Source organism: Psammomys obesus, unplaced genomic scaffold, assembly GCF_907164565.1.
Source record: "Psammomys obesus unplaced genomic scaffold, mPsaObe1.curated_primary_1811, whole genome shotgun sequence".
Taxonomy (NCBI): domain Eukaryota; kingdom Metazoa; phylum Chordata; class Mammalia; order Rodentia; family Muridae; genus Psammomys; species Psammomys obesus.
This window is the reverse complement of record NW_026590062.1, coordinates 19,468,590-19,495,772: the sequence shown is the minus strand read 5'-3', so window position 1 is coordinate 19,495,772 and position 27,183 is coordinate 19,468,590. Positions and strand designations below refer to the sequence as shown.

General features: G+C 44.4%; 1 protein-coding gene across 1 annotated transcript in view; it reads left to right on the top strand.

Moving 5' to 3' along the window:
• Positions 1-27,183, top strand: part of Auts2 (activator of transcription and developmental regulator AUTS2) — a 1,016,386-nt gene that overhangs the window by 707,631 nt on the left and 281,572 nt on the right. The window contains exon 5 of the mRNA XM_055606033.1: positions 12,692-12,721. Within this exon, the coding sequence (XP_055462008.1) occupies positions 12,692-12,721 (30 nt within the window). The remainder of the gene's footprint in view (positions 1-12,691; positions 12,722-27,183) is intronic.

Sequence of the window (27,183 nt, the reverse complement as noted above, 5' to 3'; positions counted from 1 at the left end):
GAGGGGCTGAGGGGTATGATCCAACAGCAGAGAACTTGCCTACACTGTACAAGACAATTCCGAACTCTGGAGGAGAAACAAAAGAGAGAAACTGGTAAAACCTCCCTTCTGGGGCTTCCGAGGCATCCTTTTATGATGCTGTTGGGTATGAGAGTCTTTGAGCAGAACATTCTTTGCTGCTCTGCTGTTATGTATGCTTCTGCTTTTGCTGAATGTGAACATCAACCATTTGGCAGAGAATTGAATCATGTAGGTGCCACTTAGCATGAAGGCAGAGCTTCATTCTGTCCCTCACAACCTTGGTCTAAGGAAGGAAAGAAAAAGAATGGTTTGCGTCAGTGTCATTACCGTGAGAAAAAGAATTCGAAGCTGTGGCCTCTTTAAAAAGATGCTTTTTACTTTGAGTGTTGGAGAAAATAGAACAATTACCTATTGAAGTCAAAGTGAATGAAAAAACACCTCTGTTCATAGTACCCTGTTCATTTAATCTATTCAAATTCGCTGGGCCTTTCTGAAGGTGAATCAAGCCAGGCTAGCTATTCTACTTACTGCAACCTCCTTTCCCCGGACCAGTGCACAGGGTGAGGTTCCCTGCCCAGGATAGTTACCCGGGACACCTACCCAAGGATGGAGATGCCTCACAGCAGCAGTACAATGGCACAGAGCATGTGAGAAATACAGAATGAGTGCAGGAAGGGAGGGGGAGGGGATCCACAAAGCAGGGCATTGATGCTGGAGATTATTCATGGTATTCAGGAGGTGGTGATCTGTAGGGTGGTTCTTGAATAGCCATAGTGCACTTTGTTCACTGGCTGAGAAGAGGACTTTCGTCTGTGAAATAAAAGAGTCCTGTCATGTCTACACCAGGACCAGATAGATTAGCAACGCCTGACTCCCACACATTTGAGAGACAGAGATAGAGAGACAGAGAGGCAAGGGGGAAGGGAGGGATGGAGGGGAGAGGAGTAGTAAGTCAAGGTATTTAGCTCACTGGTTAAGGTTTCTCCATACACACATAAAACCTATACTATAGGCCATATACTCCTGTATCCTTTTGGTATATTGGGGATGGGGTTTCAAGGCAACAGGATCAGTAGGGCTTGCTGGCCAGCCAGCCAGCCAATAAAGCTCAAAGCAGTGACTTCAGCTTCAATGAGAGAGACTATTTCAGAGGAGTAAGACTAAGAGTGATCAAGCAGGACACCAGACGTTTACTTTTGGCTCATGTACGTACACACACTTATGCACACACAGACATTCATTACACACAAAAAGGAAAAGGAAAACAGTCGTGGTAGTGTACCAGTGTAATCCCCAGAAGTGTAAGGATAGCTCAGCTACATAGTGAGTTCAAGGGTACCCAAGGTCCCTCAAGACTCTGTATCAAAAACAAAGAAGGAATTTTAAAAAAATGATAAGTTTATTTCTTAACATTGTTTTTATATATAAACACTATTCTAAGTGTTTTATGTGTATTATGTGTGTGCACATGTGAATTTTATTTAACTTCGTAGTCGGGTGCCCTTCAAACCTCAGGGTAGAAACTGAACAGTCCCATGTGATAGATGATAAACCAAAGAGATGTGAAATCAGTCACTTGCCCGTAGACCAGTGATTCTCAAGCTTCTAATGCTGTGACTATTTAATACAGGTACTTATGTCGTGGTGGCTGCCAACCATAAAATTATTTTCATTGCTACTTCATAACTATAATTTTGTCACTTTTTAAATTAGTTATTTATTTTTATTTCATGTACGTTGGTGGTTTGCCTGCATATATGTCTGTGTGAGGGTATCAGATCCTCTGGAGCTGGAGTTGTAGACAGTTGTGAACAACCATGTGGGTGCTGGGAATTGAACCTGCATCATGCTCTTTCTTAACCACTGGGCCATCTCTCCAGACTCTAATTTTGCTACTATTATCAAGAATCGTAAATATCTGATATGCAGGATCTCTAATATGCCACCTCTGTGACAGGATTGTTTGACACCAGCCCCTGCTCAAGGGGTTATGACCCACTGGCTGAAAACCTCCGCCCTCAGGCTCTTCTAGAGCTTATAGAGCAGAGGTAGGGTTAGAACCTGGGCTCTGTCTCTTCAGTTACCCACCCGAGCACAGTAAGGTATTCCTAACAGCTTATTAGCCTTTAGGTTCCCACTACAATCAGGCTTTGTTTCCATGCATCTGCGCTGGGGCTCTCTCTTGAGTCTTAAGCACCCCTCCCAGGTCTCTAGATCAGGGACTGGTTTAAGCCAGCCATCTGAGTTTCTGCCTCTTCCTCTTCCTGCCCTCATGCTCATTTCTCTTATGGAGCACATTCCTAAATAAGGATGGTTGCTGTGCTGTAAGGGCATACAAATGGCTTGCCCTCACCTGTCAAGCATGATCCTTGTATTTTACCAGGCCCATTATGAACGCAATCTTTCTGTCGAAAATTTGCATACCTCCTTTCTTGAAAAGTAATGACAGCAATTTCTTTCCCTGCGCTCACTCTCCGAGTGTCTCATTTAACGGCACCTGTGAAACCGACAGGCACAGAGATGAGAAGTGAAAGAGAGCAGTTGATTAAATCATCATCAAGTCGGGCCTCAGAAAGTCAATTCTGCTCGCCGTCCGCAATGATATCCTTTTATCTTAAAGTAATGAGCTATGGCACTTTCGCATCGGGTAATGCGATAAGTTCTATTAGCATGTTCCATTTGCCTCACAAGCAAGGGCAAGTCATTTTAGCTAGCTCATATCACCGCAATCAAAGCAATTGGCTTCCCAGGCAGAGAAGAAAGGGAAAAGGCTCAGGGTGATTTCTATGGATCACAACACAGCGGAAAAAATAGACTCTTGTATTATTTTAACCCATAACATACTCTTCCTTTTTACTCCTCAGCAAATTTGGGCTAAATTATTAGTTCACACAGGACTTCAGGAACCAAGCATGAGTCAAGGCAGACCTGGGGGCGAAGGTAAAAGAGAAAGAGTGGCATTGCTGTGGTCTCATGTGGCACAGGGCTGGGGAAAAAACCAAGACTGCTTCCCTGCTAATACCGCTGTGGTTTCATAATCAACTCTTGCTCTATCCCATCCTCAAAGTCATTAGTAATAGGTCCCCAGACAGGCAAGGATTAATGCTATTGATAGCTTGGAATCAGCAAGCCAATAGCAAGGAGGCAAAGAATCTATTGCTTAAGCTAAGAAGAAATCATTCACTAATCACAGGGCCCAGGCCAGGGATGTGTCTCCGTTGGTAGATTGCTTGTGTGTCCTGCAGGAGGGCCCGTGTTTCATCTTCTGCACTGCAGAAGCTGGGTGTGTTATACATGCCAAGATAAGCCCAACACTCTGGAAGTAGAGGCAGGAAGCTCAGAAGTGCAAGGTTAAACTTTAGCTCCACAGCTTGTTGGAAGCCATCATGTGGTTTAGTAGACCCTGTGTTGAAAAAAACAAACAGGACAATTATAGGTCCTAGGCGATGCATTTTACTCATTTTAGAGCTTGGTAACCAGAAATCCTTGCTGACACTGATTTTTGAGTCTTTTTTTTTTTTTTTAATTTTTCTCTGGAATTTACATATGCTTATAACTGAAAGAACATAGCTTCTTCTCTTCTCTTTCTTCTCCTTCTTTTTCCTCTTCTTCTTCCTCTTCTTCTTTTTTGGTTTTTCAGGACAGGGTTTCTCTGTGTAGCCCCGACTGACTGTCCTGGAACTTGCTTAGTAGACCAGACTGGCCTGGAACTCAGAGATCCACCCACCTCTGCCTCCCCAGTACTGGGATTAAAGGCATGTGCTACTACCGCCTGGCGCTTCTTTTCTTGAGTGTGGAAAATGCTGATCTCTCTGAAGAATTGTGAAATACTCACCTCTCCCTTCACTCCCAAGAACCAAATAGTGCCTTAATGATCTAAGTGGAAGTTACAGCTTGTTTTATCAACCATACGTATACCTGGATTTCAAAGTGGCAAAAAAACAAAAAGTTGAAATTTAAGTTCTGAGTTTTAAATTCCCAGGTTTGGATTATTTGTTCTTTATAACCAACATAATTATGCTTTTAGTGAATTGTCAGAGTGGACCTGGCCACAGTGGGCACTTTAGTAGTATTCTTTAAATGAAAATATGTGGCTATCTGAGAGGTGGCTAGAGAGAGAACAACACTAAGGGCTTGCCTGAGCTGATGGGATAGGCAGCTTGGTAGGGAAAGCCTATGCTGTGAAAGCGTGTAAGGCCAGGTGTAGTGGCAAATGCCTGCAACCCAGCACTGGGGGTATCTGAGCCCAGGGTCTTGTTGACTAGCTTTTTTAGCCAAAATGATGATCTCCAGATGAGAGGAAGACTGCCTCAAAACATAAGGCAGGAAGCAATAGAGGCAAATAGCCAACATCGACCTCTGACCTCCGCATCTACACACATACTCTCACACACATGCACACATACTTCTCTAGATCTCTCAGACCACATTGGTTGATTGCACTCTGCCTGTTTCCAACATGGAAAATACTGCATCCCATAGAGCTCCCTATATAGGAATGCTAGACTGTGGGTACCAAAGTCCAGAAGCTTGTAAAAGTTGATGGTCTCCTGTCTCCTGAACACTGAACTGTATTATTTTCTAATGAGCTCATCCTGGGGAGTGCTGCTTTCTTCTTCCGACTTACTGTTTAGAGCACACACATCTTTTCATTGCTTTGAGCTATTTTTGACCCCCTGTGGAGTTATTGTTGAAACAGAAGAGAGGAACCGGAGCCATCATTTTACACCACCGAGGGGGAAAAAAACCTACCTAAAACCACTTTCTGGATTAAAATGTTCTTTAGTTCAAGGGCCCCAATAGCTTTAAATGTCATGTAAGTCTAAAGCCAATAAGATAGCTAGGTAAACAGTGGGAAAGGGGACTCTTTGGCACAAGATGGCTGCCTGCATGTTTTTGCTTGCACAGGGAGTGGGGCAAGCTGGCAGTGGATGTGTTTAGTCACAGTGCTTTTTAAAAGAAGGAAATAAATGTCATGATTTCTTCAGGTGGCTTCTTCAGAAATTGCTTTTAGGTAAGGGATGCCCTTACTGTCTTAGATAAACCGCCTGGCCCAAAGGGGAATTGATTTGTTTTGTCACTGGCCAAGTTAAATTGTACTAGATGTGAGATGGTGTGGTTTACAAGTTGGGGAGTTCCCCCTCATTTTCCTCCCGTTTCCTTTAGGCAGAAAAGAGAATAAAATAACTTTGTTCAGCAAGTAGCGTTCAGCCCTGACATCTTTGGTGGTGATGATAAATGGATCTGAGATACAAAATAAGTGCTCCAGCAAGGTCCATTGAGCAGAATGGAGAGCAGTGCCCTCCTCAATGTCATTGTGTGTGATGTATTCAATGATTGCCACTTTCTGCTTAAGAATGCATTCCATCACTGGCTGCCCAGTCCTGGTTTCTACAGGCTGAACAAGGCTTCAGACCTTCATTTATTACGGCTCAGAGCAGAGTCTTAAAACACACAAACTGAGATTCCCCAAATAAAAATGAGCAGGGCTTGCTGTTGAGGACAGGCAATGAAGATCTCAATCCCACCCTTTTGCTTTTGGGGTGTTTCGTTGTTGTTTTTGCTTTTTTGCCTTTTTTAATGGAAGACATTTTCATCTGAGTTCTATCTTCATGATCTGCTAGGGATTTTTATTAAATATATATATATATATATATTATATATACACATATATTATGTATATGTGTTCACATGTGCATGTGTTTGTACATGTGTGCTCTTGTGCACATGTATGCAAGATGAAAGTCAGAGGACAATTTGGGGGAGTTTGTTTTCTCCTTCTATCATGTGAGTTTCATGGTTGAAACTCAGGTCACATCAGGCCTAGCAGCAAGTGCCTGCTGAGCCATCTTGTTGCATAAATAAATAAATAAATATAATAAATAAGTAAATAAATAAATATATCTTATCTATCTTGTTGCATCTACTAATAATCTGCCAACTATGTTCAGTCAATCTTTGCAGTGTATTATATCGTCATATTGCTGTGCCCCATACTACTTTTTCCCTTTTCAATCACCTGTCTTGTTAATCACACCTTACCTAGAATCAAACACAGAATTAGAATATGTTTTAGTTAGGGTTACTACACCATGACCAAAAGTAACTTGAGGAGGAAAGGGTTTATTTGGTTTATGCTTCCACATCACAGTTCATCATCAAAGGAACTCAACGACAAAAATTCAAACAGGCCAGGAATCTGAAGTCAGGATGCAGAGCCCATGGAGGGGTGCAGCTCACTGGCTTGCTCCTCGTGGCTTACTCAGCCTATTTTCTTATAGAACCCAGGACCAACAGCCCAGAGATGGCACTACCCACAATGGGCTGTGCCCTCCCCCCATCAATCACTAACTAAAAAAATGCCTCTACAGGTTTTCCTATGGCCTGGTTTTATGAAAGCATTTTTTCAGTGGGGTTCCCTCCTCCTCCTCCTCTCTTATGGCTCTATTCTGCATCAAGCCAACATAAAAGTTGTCAATATAACTGAACACCAAGTGTGTGTCAAGGCCTGGGAGTAAAACATGATCAAGGCAAGACTTCACTGTGCGGGAAGATGACCATCATGGTCAACACGAAACTCAGGTGGTGGAAACAGAGGATTTGCGTTGTCTTAGGAGACCATTGCCAATGAAGTGAGAGACTGGGGGCTGTTTTAAAGAGGACCAGCAGATTTTTAGGTTGAAGCTTGGAGGAAGACAATCTCAGGTGAGGGTGTGGCCCGAGCACAGCTTCGAGCTGGGGATCTGTCAGAGGAGATATCCTTAAACCCCATGCTGCCTTCCAGCTTTGTGCAGTCAACCTGTATGAGATTAGTATGGCGGCTCTCATGGGGAACCTCACAGAGAAATTATCAACATCACCTTCTCTCTTAAATAGAATAAGATTTTTTTAGTGTGACCTTTTTCTTTTGTCTTTTGAGACAGGCTCTTTAGGTAGGCCTAGCTGTTTTAGAACTCACTATTTGAACCAGGTTGGTCTCTAACTCTCAAAGATTGCCTTGCCTCTGCCTCCTGAGTGCTTAGATTTAAAGCATGGACCGCCATACCCTGCTTGTTTTCCTTTTGGATTTTTCTGGAAGTCTATTTTTTTTTTTATTAAATATAGGGACTGCGGATGTAACTCAGTTGGGAGAGCATTTGCCTAGCATGCAAGAAGCTCTGGGCTCCATTCCTAGCACTGTGTGCAGTGGCACAGGCCAATAATCCCGACAGTAAGGAGGCCATGGCAGGAGAATCAAAGTTCATCTATAGTGATATAGCAAATTCTAGGCCAGCCTGAGCTACATGAGACCTTGTCTCAAATCAATCAATCAAGCAAGCGAGCATATATTGCCACAGTGGCCTCTTCTGTGGTTTGAAGACTTGAAACAGAAAGACTTGGAACCTCCAACAGCTGACATGCAGTTTCTGAAAGGAGAAGTTACAATTGAATGGTAGCCGTGTTGGGGTGGCCGAGGCTCTGTCTTTAAATTATTTTCTTCCTGTTTCTGCATTCAAAGCCTGTGGTGTTCACTGCAGGCTTCCAATTTGCCCCATCAAGGATGGTGTTTAAACTCTGTCTTGTCTTAAAGACTGACTACAGTTCTTTCTCTGTCCTTCTTCTCCATTTCTTGCTATTAAAATTAGGGAAACTATTTCAACTTCTCTCTCAGGGCTTTGAAACCTTGTCATGGTAACACTCTGACACCCCCAGCTCCCATTTGGTGGGCAAACTGTTTGCTAATAAACCGAGACAGGACCCTGATGTCAAAATGCTTAAGACAGAGAATCAGCTGGGACCCGTTTCTGTGCCTGACATGCCTTTTCCATCTCCCTGCCTCCTCCAGAACATAAACCTGAACCAGGAGGTGGTTCAGCGTGAACTCTTATAAATTAGAGTGGGTGTCTAGGGACAGAGGAAACAGACAGTTCTTCCTTTAACCTTTGAAGACCAACAACCATCTGGCTTGAAAAAAAATCCACAGCGGGTTGAACCCAGGGTGTGAAAGCTGGGCAGTGTATTAAATGTGAATTCGAGACCATGACTTCTCCCCACCCGGACTCCATAAAACAGCCTCCCTTTTTCATAAAGCATGCCTATAAACCACTGCCAGTGAGGCAGAAAGACCGCTCAGGACCCCAGCTCGCTTTCCGTCTGGGGCTGTCAACAAACCCCCTTTATGAGTGGAATAGACCTCTTATATGCATCTAGCTTCTGGCTTTTCTCTCTCTCTTTTTTCTGCAGAATGTGTGAGGAGCCAGGCTGGGCAAGCGTCAGGCGCTGTTTGCTGAACGCATTTATTGCCTTTGCATAATTTATGAGCTGGAGGGGTTGACCGCCATCGCTCTCTGCCAGGGGCTGGCACTGGAGGCTCCAGAGAGCAGAGCTGTAAATTGGATGGTGAGCTCCTGCTGAGCTCACGGCAAAGTCCTTGGGTCAGTATGGGAATTTAATACCAGAAATGGAACTGTTTTCTCAGTGCGCCATGTGGGCCCCTGGTGCTGTAGACAGTGTTTTGGCAGACTCTGGCTGGCCTTGTGAGGGGCCTGTCACTCACGAGTGTGGCGCGTGGGGAGCCCCAGCATTTGTAATCAGCTTGGCATCCGTGTGGCTTCCATAATGGATACCAGTAGGTCTCAGTTCTTCACCATATGCTTAACTCTGGAGGCAAGGTGCTTCTGGGTATATCAGTAATTACTTGATGCGGAATTAAGTGGACCTTGAAATTAGAACTGGACTCTCCAAAAGCGGGGAAGCTTAATGCTTTGATAGGAATAACCATTCCAGAGACTTACCGCTGTTTGGATGGGGATGGGAGAGGGAGCTTTCCCCACTTTCCCGGCATCTTCTCCTGAGCATAGACCCTGGAGGATGGAGGGAAACGTGTCGCTCTAGCCTTCACTGTCATTACCTCATATGGATAACTGTGAACATCTGGGAAAGAGCAGGCATGACAGAAGGCACCACTCTGGGCTGCGGAATGTAGCTCAGTGGTAGAGAATTTCCTATCATACACAGGGCCCTGGGTTCACATCCCCCAGCAATTCAAAGAAAAAGAAGAAAAGAAACAAACAAAAAGACTCCTTTCCATCCCACCCTTCCTCAAGCAGGCTCTGTCAGCCTTGAAAATGGGCTTGAGACTTTAGTACCACATACTGTAAAAAAGCAATAGAGAGATGACACCCTCCCCCAGAGAATGCAGTCCCCCACATCCATCTGTGGCTCTAGACCCTCTTCATTTCACCCACTTTCCTCCCCAACTCAACTCGTCTCACATAATAGAGAAGCCAGTCATTAATTGGACAAAAGGATGCAAATGCAGACAGACCATGGGTGGAAGTCTGGTTGGAAATGATACCCTTGGACTTGACAAAAAAAAAAAAAAGTTGCTATCAGTCAGTCACTCAGAGTCTGATAAACCTGTATCACCAGGTAGGCAGGGGGAGAAGTAGCCCTCACAACTGTCACTCCAGTGTTTGGGAAGTAGAAGTGGAAGGATCAGGAATTCAAGGCCATCCTTGGCCAAGAAGCAGGTTCGAGGCCAGCCTGGAATACATGAAACTTTAACTCAAAAACAAAGACCAAAAAAACCTGTCACTGTAAGCTCTTAAATGCTTATGGTCGAAAGAGGCAGTGATTTCCACACATGTCCTTTGGATGGAGATTTTATTACCATCTCTTGGTAGCACGCTGAGGTTAGCTTGGACAATAATAACTAGTTTTCTTAACAAAAACAGGAGTCCATTCTTACCTGGGTTCAGTGGCTCAGTGATGTTAGTCTTCACTTCCTTTGGCCTTTCCATCTTGTTTGGCACTGAGGCTTTTAGGGTTGTTTAAACCCCACTTTTGCAAAATGGCTACTGTTGATACACACATCCCATCCTTGACTACTCATACTTGAAGAGGCAGGAGCTACCTGCCTGACACTGAGACTCTTTAAAAAAAATCTGTATTATTATTGTATGTTTGTATATATATGGTGTGTGTGTGTTATGCCAGCATGCATGCTTGTGCTATAGAGCACGTCTGGAGGTCAGAAGAAAACTCAGGAATCAGTTCTCTCTTTCTATCCTGGTATCTAGTGATTGGCTCAGGTCATCAGGCTTGTGTGGCAAGGGCTTTTACCCCCTGAGCCATCTTGTAGGCCCAAGTTTCATTCTCTCCTCCCTCTTCCCTACCCCAGAACCTCTGCAGACTTCAAATCTCATTTGGCCAGAATGGTTCTCATAGCTACCTAAAAAATGTAAGAAAAAAAAAGAGTGGGAAAAGAGAGTATTGCCTTTTTGAACTCGAGAAGATATGCACTTAAGGAGAAGGGAATTGTGGGTATCTGTCTTGTGGAGGCAGCTCTGGCTCATTTCCTGTTTCTTTTGGTGGCACCTTCTGCTCCCATATACAGGTGGCCACAGTAAAAATCTTGGCACCCACCTAGACTCACCTGCAGCTTGCTCTCCTTAGCCATGCATTACGAAGACTGTCAACTTTCACTGCCGAGCTGCTAAGCCATCTCTTTCACGCAGTCCCAAACCAGGCACATGCTGGCATAGACAGTGTCCTAGTTGCAAAGCTTCTCCCCCTGTGACCATCTCTCTTCCTAGTGGTACTCTCTCTCCACCACTCATCAAAGTAAGCCCATCTGCACGCCACATTGGTTGGGTGAACCACAGAGCAGCCTGAGGCTCTGCCCTATGTCTTGGTGTGGTTGACTCCTGTCCAGAACAGTAGGGCCTTTCCATGCAATCATACCTTCTCAGCATTTACTCTTAACAAAACACACCCCTTATTATGTATTTGTACATCTACACTCACATGTGTTGCAGAGACCAGAGTTCAGCCTTGAGAGATTTTCCTCAGGCCCCATCCACATTCTTTTGTTTTTTGTTTGCTTGTTTTTTTGTTTTAATTGACAGTCTTTCCCTGGGACCTGGGGCTCCTAAAATAGGCTATGCAGTTTGGCCGATAAGCCCCAGGGACCCTTCTGTTTCCTTTACCCCAGCACTAAAGCTACAGATGTATGCCTCCATTTTTTTTTTAAACACAGGTCCTGAAAACCAAGCCAAATTAAAATCCTTGTACAAGCATTTTACCAACTGAGTTAGCTCACCAACCCCATTGTTTAACCCATTTCTTATTAAGAAAACACTCTTGGTTTTTAGAAGAACCTGAAACTGTGAGATAATTCTCTTTCTTTGGTTCGCCCAAACCTAGAGCAACAGTTGGGATTTGGCGTATCACAGTACTTATTGTTCACGGTACATCATCTGTGGGGAGTTTTCCGTCTACTCTTCGGCATCAGTATTAGTCATTTCTCTCACTGCTGTGACTATTTGTCAATAGCAACTTATGGAAGAACTTATTTTGGCTCACAGTTCAAGGGCGTATAGTCCATCCTGGTGGAAAAGGATAGCAGTAGGAGTATGAGATGGTAGGTCACTATCTTAGTCACTGTTCTATTGCTATGATGATGAGCCACCATAGCCAAGGCAATTCCTATAAAAGAAAGCATTAATTGCGGATTAATGCCGTTTCAGAGGTTAGTTCACTAATATCATGGTGGGAGTATGACAGCACTTACTTAGGCAGAAATGGTGTTGAAGAAGTAACTGAGAATTCTATATCCTGATCCACAGGCAGAGAGAAAAAAAGGGTGGGAGGGAGAGAGAGACTGGGCTTAGCATGAGCTTTTGAAACCTCAAAACCTACCTCCATTGACATACTTCCTCCAACACTGCCATACCCCCTAATATTTCTAATCCTTTTAAATAGTGCCACTCCCTGGTGATGAAGCATCCACCTATGTAAGCCTGAGGGGTCTGTTCTTGTCTAAACCGTCACAGTCACATTGCGTACACAATCAGGAAGCAGCAGAGAGATTTGAGTGCTCAGCTCACTCTCTCCATTTCATTTCATACCGGGCCTTAGTCCATGGGATGGTGTGCTACCACAGTTAGAGAGGTTCTTCCCTCCCCAGTTAATCCAGGCTAGGAACTTCCTTGCTGACATGCCACAAAGGTGACTCAAGATCCTGTCAAAGCTGTAATCTCAGCACTCAGGGAGGCAGATGCAGGTGGATTGCTGTGAGTTCAAGGCCAGCCTGGTCTACAAAGAGCATCCAGGACAGACAAGGCTACACAGAGAAACCGTGTCTCAACCCCTCCCCCCCAAATCCTGTTAAACGGCAGTCAGTATTAACTGTTACAATGTCACAAGTCTTGAGCCTTGCCTCCCCAAAGTCCTGAGAGATTGAAATGAACAAAGCTTGTTTTTTTTTTTGTTTTGTTTTTTTGCTTGAGAAAAGATTCAGGAGAAAGACAGCCATTCCCCAAAGCTGAAGGCAGAACATATTCTTCTGCAGAAGTCATTTTGTTCCAGAACCCTCAGACGGAAGGATCTTGAGTCCCCTTCACTCTGTGGCAGGGTTAGCCCCCAGCTGAGTGTCCTCTTGTCCTTCAGAGTTTTCTGTAATGGTGGAGTCTCTTCCTGAGCCAAGGGGACTGATGGGAGGGAACTGACAGAACAAATGCTTTGTTATCCAGCAATTTGTTCTTGTTTATCACTGGAGCTGTAGAACGCTCTCTAGCCCAGAGACATCTCCTTTCCTGCATTTACCCTGCCCGCCGGGAAGGCGGAGTTTCTGAAGCAAATTGCATAATCACCACACTGACCTTTATTTTCTTGTCTTCATTTTTAGTGCGACAGTGACAGCGACCAGGAAGAGAAGGTAAGACACCACCCCCTCCATTGCAAACACAATACTAGAGGTTCTGTGTGCACTGTGGCACTCCTCCTGGCACCTGCTCCCTGCTGAGGGATGTCTCATTGTCCACACTGTGACATTTCAATGCTAAGATATACTCTGCCAACCTGTGACATCCACCTCTTTGAATCATGCCCCTTCACGTCTTATTTTTGTCACACCAAGTTTTCACTTCATGGATGATGACTCGTAGACCCCAAAATATTTTTAAAGAGGAATTGATTTTTCTTTTCCTTTCGGTTCATGATGAAAACATTCCACTTCCTCCTGTGCATTTATAATGTCATTTCTACCTCCCTTTGACTGACCTCTGGGTTTCCTCTTGCTTTTCTATAGCTTTCTAATAGAAATGTCAGTGCTGTGCCGACAGGGCAGGATGGACAGGGTGGTCAGGGGAACTCTGCTGTCTTCTGTGGGTGGGTGTTAGGGAGGGGGCATCTCCTCAGCAGGTATATGCTCTACCTGGGGGCTGAGGTCCAGCCTCAATGTACACATCTCAACATGGATGAAGAAGGAATCCAGGCTCTGAGCCTCCAGAAGATCGAAACCGGAACAAGTAAAGTAGGTTTTCTGTTGACTAAAGCAAGAGGTTTGTGGGTATACTTTTTCCTTCCTAGCTGCTGACATCTACCAACCACCTGTCTTTCCATTTTCACTGACGCCTTGTGTAACTTGAAAACATACCTGAATCTCAGAGTTTGTGTACTGCATGTGACCAAAGCAACTGGTCAGCCCTCCCTTCCCCTGTGTCCTGTTCCTTGATTTTCACCTCCCATGGGCTGGCTGATCCTCCCCAGAATCCTTCCCCATCCATCTTGGACTTCCTCCCTCCGCCTCCACAGCATCCTCCAGGAGAGATCTGAAGGCTCCTGTTCGCCACTGTCATTAATTTGAATTCAGCATATGTAGCCGGTTATAAAACCCGAGACACCATCATCTGAGCAGGTCAAGCATATTCAGATGAAGACAAATGGTGCTTATTTGATTTCCTTAAAATCAGGAAATGAAAAAAGTGCTCTCTGGAGAAATCACGCTCCGCCTGACTTGGATGATAGACCAGCCCGTGTCCCCCAGATAAGAACAGGCTCTCGCCTGGAGGTTTTTATCTCTGAAGGACGGCCAGGACTGTCAGCTTGCTGACATGTGCATTATCCATGTCATTTTAAACAAAGTGACCTATGGAAGGGTGCGCCGTGCTGTGACATGGTAATGGGCTGTTGGATGACAGTGGAAGTACACACTGGGTAGGGGGTTGAGGGCTGTTCTTTTGTTTAACTGACAAGTCAGAGCTTTCTGCCTTCAACTCCCAGGAGAGAATCTTAGCTCCTTGGAAGTAGGACCTTGTGTGTCTTGGACAGCCAACATGTGTCAGAGTGGGTGACAGCATAAAGAGTCCACTCAGTACCCAAACTAGCCCCAAGGTCACATGGGCATATGGCAAAAGTCACCATAATTTTGTGGGATGTCTCTGGCATTCGGGAAGATGCTGAAACTTTTTGACCATTTTGAGATCTCTACAGGCAAGCAGCAGTTGACCTTTCTTCTCCAAGAGGGTGAGTTTCATTCAAGGTTTTGCTGTCCACACTTGTGTGTGTGCATCTTTCTGCATGGGCAGGTATATGCAGAGGCCAGAGAACAAACTTGGGTATCATTACCAAGTGCTATCTACATGATTTTTGAGATATTCTTTTGGTGGCCTGGAGTTTTGCTAAGTAGCAAACTGCAGGGGCTCACCTGACCCTGCCTCCCTGGCACTAGGATTATAAAGAAGCCTGTCAGTTCTGAACATTGAGCTTGTGTTTGGACAACTACCACTTCCAAGAAAACTCTCCCCCTAGCCCAAGCATCTTTATTTCAAAAGCCTGATGGTGTATACCCGTCATGCCAGCATTTTAGAGGCAGAAGCAACAGAATTGCAAGTTCTAGGCCAGCATGTGCTACACAGGAAGGTGCCATTTCAGATAGATAGATAGATAGATAGATAGATGTAGATAGATAGATAGATGGATGGATAGATAGATAGATAGATAGATAGATAGATAGATAGATAGATAGGATTCCATATTGACACATCTGTCTGCAGTAATAGGAGAAGGTAGTAAAAATTCCTGATTGTCATTCCTTCTAAGTATCTCAATCAATTATACCTCAGAATCCCCCAATGAACTACGCCAGACCTGATCTCTATTCCTGGTCCCTTATCTCAGAGTCTCAGCAGACAACAACCACTCTTCTAGAAGATCATCAGACTCTGGTAGTTCTAGAATGTAATGGTTGTGGGTATTAGAAGCATTGGAGGGGGCTGGCCAAGGTGGTTGGAAGCAGCAGCAAAGAGCTACAGAGAATGAATGGTGGTGGAAGGTGAGTATCAGGCTGGGAGGAGAATAAACACAGACAGGTCCAAGAGTGAGAAGTCAGTGGGAGGGCAAGAGGCACTAGACACATCCTTTTTATGCCTGGTGTACCCCCTGCCTTGGCACTGGATTGTAATTGGTTTGCACCTTGAAAATCACGAAGGCCTTTGTTACTAGGAGCTGCACCCTGTGTGCTATTCCTGCCATGACATGGGTGTTTCTCCAGGGATTCCCGGCAGGAACCCACGAGCCTCTAATTGCACCAGTGCCTGCCTGGCCCTTGTGTAGTTAAGTCTGCCAGCCTTCTCTTTTTCCAGCTGAGACAGGATAGTGTTTATCGCCAACCTGAACACCATCCTCCCAGCTTTGCAGGGTCCCTGTCAGCCTGCTCTGTGGCAGGGCCTCTCCCCAGAGCTCTTGAGCCCACTAGGGTGCTTGCTGGCACCGCTTGAAGGATTCGAATACAAATATGAATTGCTAATTGTAGAGTAGATGCCACTCAGCATCATGGGATCCCTTCAGCAAGTCCCACTGGGGATGCTCTTGTAGCCAGAAGTGAGACTTGCAGGAGGGACCTGCTGGGAATTCTCTCCTGTCATTCTTACTCCATGGGGATCCGTAGAACCAGCAGTCTAAAATTAGGGTATGGTATTTCACACGGCTGACTGAATTAAGATAAACTCTGCTTTCTTCTGATATGAAGCTATAATTTATAAAATGATACCCTTACTAATTAATGTAAGAGTATCTGTGAAAGGGCTGGGAAAGCAGAGCCTTTCTGAAATGCAGGAGACAGACTTAAATTTGGAAAGGATCTGATGAGACCCCCACTCGGAGCATCCTCAGCCACAGGAACGTATTTCATGTTAGCAGCAGAGAACCTGGAAGACTCCTGGGAAGGGAGAAATCAGGTGGGGAATTAAGTGGGCGGTGAACCCAGCGTCTTGGATGTGGGATGTCGCTTCATTTGTCATTAGGAACAAGGAAGAGGCAGCACTTGGCCCCCTTATCACCCAAATTAAGCAATTACACCAATCCCACACTGGAAAAGAATTGCTATAAGGAGAACAATGCGGCAACAGTCATATTTCTGCGCACTTTGTCTGCATTTTCTTTGGTTTCCCCTTTTCTCTAACACCCGCAGCACTCTCACCGTGTGAAGCGATACTCCTCATTTAGTCACTGTTAATGTCAAGATTTAAATTCACGATCTCTCCACCTGCCCACTTCTTTTTTGCTGTGTGAGCCATGAGATGGCTGGTCAGAAGGAATCTCTAATCTTGTAACTCTCTCTTATTCGGCCTGAGGATGATCCTTGGTGTTGCAGTGTAGGAGCTGGGGTGACACAGCCCCACCGTGTTCTTGAGTGGATTGAAGGACTGCTCTCAGTACATGTTAGCTACACTTTGTTTACTTGGATCAAGACTCACCTTGGGAAAGAGGAAAGCTGTGCTCTGGCTCAGGTAGCTTGAGTCCTGCAAAAGACCCAGAGGGCTCCAAGGGAACCCAGGACTGAGCTCTCATCCTAAGGACACTTCCTAGAACAGACTGGATGGAAGCAATAAATTCTAAAAGGTCCCCCAAACCACATATTTTTAACTCCCCTTATCCAAACATATTACTCATTCACACCAGAGTAATGTAAGGCCATCATAAAATGAGCAGACAACTATTAAGTAATAGATGATACCAGTTTTGCCCCATTGGCAGCTGTTCTCTGGTATCAAACCTTTTTTATTTATAGAGGAAAGTTCTTATTCAGGTTTAATGGGGCCAGAGGCAGTATTTTTATTTTAACCAGAGATAATATTTAAAAAAACTTCTGAAGTAATTATTTTTTCTCAAATTTTATTTGTTCTTTGAGAATTTTTTACAGTGTATTGTTGTTGTTGTTCATTTGAGACAAGGCCTTCCAGTGTAGCTCTGGCTGGCTTAGAGCTATGTTGATAAGGTTGGCCTTGAACTCATAGAGCTATGTTGACCAGACTGGCCAACAACTCATCAAGATCTGCCTGTCTGCTTGCTTCTGCTTCCCATGGTGGGCATTAAGGTGTGTACCACCACGCTCAGGCTCTTACCAATCTATACTGATTACATTTTTTTGTTGTTGCCATTGTTTTTATTGCTACATTTATTAATTTTAAAGTTTTAATAATCTTTAATTAATAATATAACAAATAAGATCTCTGATACCTCCCCTACTCCCATGTCCGTCCTACTCCCAAAGTAATATTTTACCAAGAAAACTGGAACTGGAAATAAAGCTTAGTGGGTAGTGCTCTTACTTAGCATGCAGGGAAACCCTAGGTTTCATCCTTAGCACTGTATAAATCCAGCGAAGTGGTACCTGCCTGTAATCCCAGCTCTTGGAAGGTGAGAACAAGAGGAGCAGACAGACATTCAAGGTCATCCTCAACAACATAGTTAGTTGGAGGCCATTCTGGGCTACTTGAGACCTTGTCTCCAAAAAACAAAAAAAGTTTTGTTTAATTGTTGTTCTTGGTCATGATGCTCTCACATATGTGGAAATGGGGTAACTTTTAAGCAAAGAAACCCAACTGGGGCTTATTTTCCTAGTACAGCATAGACCACACACAGGCTTCCCTTGGCTTAGGAAGGACTTTGAAACAGCTGAAAAGTCAAACTGAAGAGGCCTGTGGCTTTGTGCTTATAATGGAAGAGTACTGCCGCTTGATTGCCAGGCCATGTGTTACCCTGTTAAAGTCTATACACCCTCAGCCACATTCCAGAAGCTGAGAGAAAGCCCTCCCTGTTGCTTATGGAACCTTCACCCTTGGTTTGGCAGTCAGCTGTGTGTGCAGAGATGACTCTGGAGAGGAGCACTCACCTCATGAACACAAGGATTTGAGTTCAAACCCCAGCACCCACACAGAAATACAGATGTGGCCATGTGCTTATGACTCCATCGCTACAGGGAGATGTAGACAGGAGGATCACTGGGGCTTGCTGGCTGCCTGCCTAGCTCCAGATCCAGTGAGAGACCCTGTTTCAGGGGAATAGGCCTAGAGTGATAGAAATGTACCCAACATCCTCTTCTGGCCTTTGTGTTGCCATAGAAACACATCTGTGAGCTTGAACAAGCATGCATGCATGCATGTGTATACACACACACACACACTCGCCCTGATAGAGAGACAACTGAGCTATAGTATTTTGTTTTTCAGCCAGTTCTTCAGCCAGGAACAGAATCTTCACTGTCCAGCTTTCACTGAAGCAAAGCAAATAACCACTCCCCACCCCCTCACCTCCCCACCCTCCATCCCCCACAAAGAGTGGGAAATGTGGTTCTATGTTTGTGACTCTGCTGCTCTGCTCAGCACTGGGCAGAAATGAAGCACTGGGTATTTTCCTTTCTTGTGGGGAAAGCATGTAGAAGCCCTGTTCATCGGCCTGGCACTCAGACCTGGGTATTCCCCAGCCATCCCGGTATCTGCTTTCTGGGCCCCAACAAATATGCAGTCTCTCCCCCCAGGCCTCTGTGCTTCTTCTGCAGTTTGATTTTCTCATAAAAAACATTTCTGAGCCATTTGTAAATTTTCTAGCATTTGGGGGGCAATTTCTATAATTGTTGGCTGAGTTTCAAGAGCTTTTTCAATTTGGAGTCTCAATTTCCAAAATGCCTATCAACCTCTCCTTACCCCTCCAATATTATGTCTGGGTTAAGATGACATTTTATTTTTCTTCCAGTGTTATCGTGTTTCCAATCGGCTTAATTACCCCGTATCCACCCAACATTCCTATTTATGCCATCTTCAGACTAGATCTCTACTGAAAATTATTTTAAATCCTCAACCTTATTATGGTTTTTTTTTTCCTCCCTTCTTCCTATCATCACATTTTCAGGCCAAAGTAAAACTGAATGTCTCTGTACTGCAACCCTTCCAGTGTATATCATTGCATATCCCTGAAAAACATGGGATATAATACAGAGATTTAAATTTTTTAAATACTTTTTTTGTGTGTGTATGTGTGTGGTAGATGCGTGTGTATTGTAGCAAACATATTCAGAACAGAGTACAGCCTGTGGGAGTTAGTTATCTCTTTCTGCCAAGGGGTTCAGGGGATGGGTCTTCCAGCTTGCGAGTGTTTTACCCACTGAGCCATCTCGATGGCGCCTGTATAATTTATTGGATGTAAGTAAGAGTTGTTGGAAATTTATCAGATATCTTCAGCTAAACTTTTGTTTTTTGGGGGGTGAATGTAAAGAAGAGTAAGGAGAATAGGATTTCTGTGGAAACATTTTGTTTTTCACGGTGGTAGATCATAAAGAGGGACCCTTGAAGACTAGTGTCTTTTAGCCAGCTAGTTTCCAGGCTGTAGACAAATCACACTATGGTACTGGGCCTTGGAATGGCTATCTGTAGTGGGTGTAGATTAGGTGGCCTTGCATTGGATGTCCTGGCTTTTATATATAGTTGTCTATCTCAGCAGCATGACAGACCCCCCAAAAAAAATTTATATATATATGTGTGTGTATATATATATATATATATATATAGTGTGTGTGTGTGTGTGTGTGCTGTTTAGGTTGGGGGGAGGTTCTTATGGAACCAGGGATGACTTTGAACTCCTGATCCTTCTAACTCTATCTCTCAAGTGCTGGGATTACAGGCATTTGCCAATATGATTGGTTTATGCCTTGCTGGGGATAGTTCCCAGGCCTTTGTGCATGCTAGGCAATCACTCTTCCTGCTGAGTTATGTCTCCAGACTCAGGATTGTAAATTACTCCACAAGAGCTGTTTCTTTTAATCTCTTTTGAATACATGAGTGAAAAAAGGCATGGTGGACAAACATGGGCATGTGTGTGTTGATTCATTTAAGTAACTGAAGTGAACGTACCAATGGACTCATGACCTGTCTGCTGCTTCCTTCAGCTGCTCATATATATCCACATGTTCTTTTTTTGTAATTTAATTTTTTGAAAGATTTATTGATTTTATGTATATGAGTGTTCTATCTTCATGTACACCTGCATGCCAGAAGAAGGCATTGTAGATGGTTGTGAGCCACCATGTGGTTGCTGGGAATTGAACTCAGGACCTCTGGAAGAGCAGACAGTGCTCTTAACCACTGAGCCATCTCTCCAGCATCATCTACATTGTGGAGTCTGGACTCAGCTGGACCCTTCCTATAGTCAGAGAAATTAGTTCCTTCTCCATTCTTCTGTGTTCAGTATGGATTTGGGAAAGCAGAGCAGCCGAGTAAAGATCTCACAAAACATGTTTCATGTGCTCATGTCATTGGTAACAAGTCTAATTTGACCTATGAAAGGAGTTCTAAGCTAGGTAAGGTGGAGCATACCTATAATCCCAGCACTCAGGGAGGCAGAGGCAGGCTGGTCTCTGTAAGTTCAAGGCCAGCCTGGTCTACCAAGTGAGTACAGCCAAGGCTACACAGAGAAACCCTATCTCAAAAAAAAAAAAAAAAAAAAAAAAAAAAAAAAAAAAAAAAAGAGAAGGAAGGAAAAAAAAAAAGTTCTGGAAACATCTGAAGGGGAGCACATGATCTATATCCCCACTCTCTTAAGTGAGGTATGCCCGGGTTTCATGGCTTCCGTGAAAGGATGGTTGCAGAGCCATGGACCAGTGTGCTGGAGTCAGTGACTATGGGCCTTATGAGATTGACCATAGCCCCTGAGACACCTGGTATCAAACACATCTGGGTTAGTGACACCTTTAATGGCAGATCCTATCTCAGCAATCTGTACTTCTCTGTAGTTGTTCAAAGCATCTTCCTCATTTCATATCAGAGTTGGACAGTGCTCTGTGCTCAGCAGAGGTGTGCAAATGTCACTTTCATTACAAGAATGTATAATTTCATATGTTGTGTGGCTGCCTCAGTTAGTCCCCCTGCGAGTCCTGCATAGCAAGGTGGTCACAGCTAATTTTTCCTCATAACTGTTGTTCCAGTGTGGTAAATACAATAAGATGTATGTATTAGGATACATTAGTAATTATCTCAACTCTCTTCTGTAGAGAAGTCTCAAAAGTTATTTTTGCAGAGGTGGCTCAATTGGTAAAGTGCTTGCCTTGCAAGCATGAAACTGGATTTCTTTCCCTGTATCCATGTTAAAATGCTGGGCAAGGTGGCACATGCTGGAGAGGCAGACATAGGAGGATCCCTGGGGCTTGCTAGCCAGTCAGCCTAGACTTCTTAGTGAACCCCAAAGCCAGTAAGAGACCCTATCTCAAAAAACAAGAGCAACTAAGGGATTGTCCTCTGGCTGCTACATGTATGTGCACACAGGAGCACATATGCATACATACACACCTCAAAATTCAGTGGATGAATCTACTTTTTCTTATTATTAATGCTACATCTGAAAAGGTTCCCCTTGTGTACATTGTAGAACTTTTCCTAATCAGACTGGTGGCTGCTAACTATAGAACTGTGTAACATCTTCAGTTTCCTGAGGCCAGAAGCAACTTTCTCCATTGTTATCCCAAAACATGGATGAATTATGCTCTGGCGGGGGACTGGAGCATATGAAACAGATTGACTGGGAGTCCCTGGAATGAATAGTTGCAGTGTTCACGAAAACCAATGTAGATTTTGTTTTGTTTGGGGGATTTCTAATGACTTTTCAAGGTTCTGAGTTCTTGCTGTCAACATGTAGATGCTACTAATGACAAATTGAGATTAGGGTCAAGAAGACCTAATAATTACCTTAATTAATTAATATTACTGTCTAAGTAGTGACATAAAGAAATAACTTCTCAGCCAGGTGCAGTGGCACATGCCTGTAACCCTAGCACTTGAGAAAGCAGAGGAAGGCGGATCTCTGTGAGTTCGAGGCCAGCCTGGTCTACAAAGGGAGTCTGGGACAGCAAAGGCTACACAGAGAGACACTGTCTTGAAAAACCAAAAAAAGAAAGAGTGAGAGAAAGAGAAAGGAAGAAAGGAAGGAAGTAAAGAGAGAGGGGGGGAAGGAAGGAAGGAAGGAAGGAAGGAAGGAAGGAAGGAAGGAAGGAAGGAAGGAAGGAAAGGAGGGAGGGATGGAGGGAGGGAGGAAAGAAGGAAGGAAGGAAGGAAGGAAGGAAGGAAGGAAGGAAGGAAGGAAGGAAGGAAGGAAGGAAGGAAGGAAGGAAGGACGAATTACTCAAGCCAGGTGTGGTGACATACACTTTTAATTCCCATACTTGGGAGGCAGGCAGAGCAGATCTCTGTGAGCTCAAGGCCAGCCTGGTCTACATAGAGGGTTCCAGGTTACCTAGTGTGACATAGTGAGACTTCGTTTCAAAACACTAAAAGATAAAAACAAAAAGAGAAAGAAACATAACTTCTAGTTGAAGAATGTGCTACATTATTTAGAATACTTGTACAAACATTATTTTATATATGGTCTGCTGAAGTGTATATCATATGAAGACCAGCATGGCAGCCCTTCGAAGACTTTATCTTCTGAAGCTCATGTCTTCATCTTACAGGTTAGGAAAATGGGATATAAGGATGGTTCAAGAGCTAGAGTGTGAGTCCTTTTCCCTTGTAGCTTAGCTTTCTGTTCTGGTGACCAAAAAATAAAATAATAATAGTAATAATAAAAACCTGAGGGGAGAAAATCATTTGGCTTCTGGTTTCTATCCATGGTCACTTGATACCATCGCTGTGGGTTTGTGGGTCAGCAGAACATTATGACAAGGAGCGTGTGGTAAAGCTAAGACACTGAATTCATGGTAGTCACAAAACAGAGAGAGAAAGAAGAAACCAGGGTCCTGCTATACACATCAGGCCACTCTCCCACATTATTTACCTACTCTCTATAACTAGACCAAACCTCCTAAAGTTTCTGCCAATTCCAGTTGGGTCCCCATCTAAGGACTAAACCTCCGAATGAGGCTCCCCATCCAAATGATCACAGTCAAGAAGTGTACAAGAACCATATTGTAACCTGTGCTATGTGGTTTTTGGATGCAAGACTCCAGAATGTCACCTGTTCATTTACCTTCGTTTCCATCCACATGATTCCAGCTAGCTTCTAAACACTACACCATGACAATAAACACTGAGTAGATTCAACAAGTCCACTGATAGCAGAGGCACGGCCATTTTGGTGTGTGCCTCTTATTTTTTCAGCTTGGGAAACAGTTCTCCAAGGTATAGTAGTTTCTGTTCTGCCACTGTGATAAAATACTCTAAGAAAAGAAGGTTAGGGAAGAAAGGGTTTATTTTTGCTTATAGTTCCAGAGGAGACATAGTCCATCATAATAGGGAAGCCATGGCAGCAGGTATGTGAGGCCAGCCTGACAATCAGAAAGCAGAGAGCTCACACTTCATCCACAGAAACAGAAACAGAGACAGAGACATAGATACAGAGGGAGATACACACAGAGAGACACAGAATGGAACAGGAAGTGGGTCTAGACTATAAAACCTCAAAGGACATCCCCAGTGACATACTTCCTCCAGCAAGGCTCCACCTCCTAAAGGTTACACAACCTTCCCAAACAGTGCCACCAACTAGAGAGCAAGTGTTCAAATACATGAACCTAAACCACTACACAAAGGCAAGAAGGACTGGCCGTATAGAAGACATACCGTTGACTCTAACATGGGAATAGCAAAGACTCCCCTATGGGTTGTAATAGTTGATTATAGGCACAGACTGTGCAAACCACCAGAATAAGCTTTACCCATGGTGGAGTATGAAACGTGGTTTTCCTTTAAGTGTATGTGTGTGTATTGACATTTAATATTTATTTAAATACTAAGTTCCTAGGTAACTCACCCCTAGTGTCTACCAATGCTAATGCATAGTAAGTACCCTGGAAATGTTAGCATTATATCTAAGAGTTGCTTTATTGATCATCCAAGTCCCAGAAAGGAAGAAAGACTCACCTTCATGTCCAAGCATTGTCTGGGAAGAGCTTGACCTGGGACAGAGGCATTTTTAGCATCTTCCTCCCATGAGATCATCCAGACTGGTACCTGTCCATGACCAGCATGCAGGATTGTACTATAACTATCATCTCTAATTGGCACTCCCACACAAGATAGTTTGGCTCTTGTTCATCACTTGACCCCACTCCCTCACCCAGAACCCTCTCATCTATCCCAAGCACCAGTCCCGACCCTTCTGAGCAATCTCTGTGTCCCTCAGGGCCACCGGGCCTTCCTTTCTGGGCACCAAATGTGAGATGGCCTGTCCCTGAAGCCCAAATGGCAGTAAATATCTGAAGCAGCCATGTTCACATTAAAGATTATGTATTTGCCACTAAGGGGAGAATATAGTGTTTATCGGCTGGACTGTGTGCCAGCTGAGCTGATTACAGCATAGCACCCTGTCAGCCAATGATTGCCCATCTTTTATCATCTGTGTCACTCAGCACCAAGGAGGAAGGGAATGGCTAGTCCCCATCCCCCTTCCATCCCCAACCCCTTCCTCTCCCTCCTCCCTCCTTCACCCTTCCCTCTCTCTCTCTCTCTCTCTCTCTCTCTCTCTCTGTGTGTGTGTGTGTGTGTGTGTGTGTGTCTCATACCCATTTTGTGTAGAAAATTTGTATTTACTTTGGGAGTGTAATTTGTTCCTCATGGATAATGTGACCCTGAGCGGAGCCGGATCATGGGTTAGTTGAAGTGATATTTTCCGCTAATGGTAGTCGTACATCACCGCTGTCAGCTCGGGTTAGGAGGCAAGCACATTACAGCTCCATTTTACCTCTGCAGGCATCTGGGATTATTTGCCATAACCGAGTATGACATGACCGCACTACAGAGTGCATTAAAATTTTACTGGCTTCTCAGGCAACTTCCTGGCTCCAGTGAGCGCTTCAGGCAGGCAGTCTGATGGGGGACCCAAGGGCCCTGACTTTCTACATGGTGGTGCAGAAGGTGGAGGTAGCCTGAGATGGGCTGCTTTCCCCTCACTCTGAGAAAAGAGTCAAGGAAAATCCTGGGAGGTAGGCGGCAGGTGTGTGTGTGTCTCTAGATACCACAGACTGACAGGTGACAGGCTGCCCTGTATGGATAACCAGGGGCTGACTGGAGTCCACTGCAGTGGGAGGTATTCTGTGCTTCTACCCACCGGGCATATGGGAAATAGGTCCTTCTCCAAGGAGATGCCAGAGCAAGGGGGTCACTGCCAAGCCCTGGGCAAATTCTTACTGTTCTTGTTTGTCCAAGGCCAGACTGAACTACAGAAGCAAGAGTCCTCAGTGTGGTGGAATCCATGCTGTCTGTGAAACTGGATGAGCCGGTAGATCTAGTCCTAAGATTGAATCCCGAGTACTTTGTAAACTGTGGTGATTACATATGTAATCCTAAGGCTTTGTAGGTAGTGGAAGCAGGAGGATCAGAAAGTCAAAGGTTGCCTTCATAGGAAGCTTAAGACCAGCCTGAATTATAAGAGCCCCTGTTTTAACAGCAGCAAAAACAAAAGGCCTGGGTTGTAGGTCAGTCAGTAGAGTGTAGCATACGCCAAGCTCTGAGTTTGATTCCTAGTACCTCATAGACTGGGTGTGGTGTTGCCAGTGCTTGGGAAGTAGAGACAGGAGGATCATGAGTTCAAGGTCATCTTTGGCTACATAACAAGTTCAAGGACAGCTTGGGCCACATGAGACCCTATGTCAAAAATCACAATAGCAGCAAAAGAGCTGGTGACAAAGCTTAACTGACACAGTGCTTGCCTCATATGCACAAAGCCCTGGATTTGATACCCAGCATCTTATTAACTGGATATGGGAGCACAGCATTGTAATCACAGCACTCAGGAGGTGGAGGCAGGAGGATCAGGAGGTCAGTGTAGTCCTTAGCTACACAGCAAGCTTAAATGCATCCTGGGCTACATGGAACCTTGTCTCCAAAAGATATAACAAAACCAAAAACATCTGCCAAAACATTCTGCACATTATAGCATTTATCTGTGCAAAGCTGTGCAGGCATGGGTTCCCTGATTTTACTTCAAGGAAACCAAGGTCCAAAGATGCTGTGTAACTTTATGCAATAATGGCAAACTTCATCACCTGTGAGATTTCATGTCCTTTCTGCTAGAAATAAAAGTGTTACTTAGAGCAAGGTTAGGCATGCTTCATACACACCCACTCTCTGATCTGTCTCCAGCTAGATTGTAGAAAGAGGAGAGGATCCATGCATGAAAAGTCTCATCCCCACCAGTGGCAAATCAAGGTGTGTGTGTGTGTGTGTGTGTGAGAGAGAGAGAGAGAGAGAGAGAGAGAGATTTTAAAACTTGTGGGAGTGAGTTCACCATTCTATGGTATGGGTCGTGGGGATTAAATTCAAATCATCAGGCTTGGAGACCAGTACCTCCACCTGCTGCTCCATCTTGCCAGCCCCAGAGCAAGGCTTAACCTTCCTTGGTTGACCTTGGAGGCTGCACTGTCTGCCAAGCATGACTCTGACTCATACCACAGTCTAACAAGCCTGAGAGCTGATGGGCCAAGACCGGGGACATCATAACATGTTGGCATAAAAGGAAACTTTCAAAGAGTGTTTTGTCACCTTTCAGTTGTAACTCAGCTAACATCCAACAAAATATTGCTCAGCGAAGACAGCCTGTGATGAGCTTTAATTAAATCATAAGTCTTGTTCGCAGTTAGCACATTGCTCGCATACAAATGGTTCTTCTAAGGGCCTTGACAAGCATTTATTTTGATCAGTTAGGACTTACAGCCGCTCCAACAAAATGCTTTATATCACTTAGCATCCCTTATTATTCTTGCCGGGAAAGAACTCAGTGTAGGGGCCAGAGATGTGGCCCTGGGTTCCAGACCTCATAAACCTGGTTTGGTGGTACACGCCTGTCACCCCTCCATTTGGGGGTTGGCGGCAGGCAGGAGGACTAGGAGTTTAAGATCATCCTTGGCTATATAATGAGTTGGAGCACAGCTAGAGAGCTACACAAAACTCTGTCTCAAAAGAAAAAAAAAATGTGCTGGAGCAATGGCTCAGTGGGAAAATGCACTTGCTATGAGACCATAAAGGACTGAGTTTGGATCCCAGCACCCATGTAAAAAGTATATGTGGCTGAGTAGACCTAGAGCTCTTCTGCTGTGGGAAGCAGAGGCAGGTGGAGTACTAGAGCTGACTACCAGCC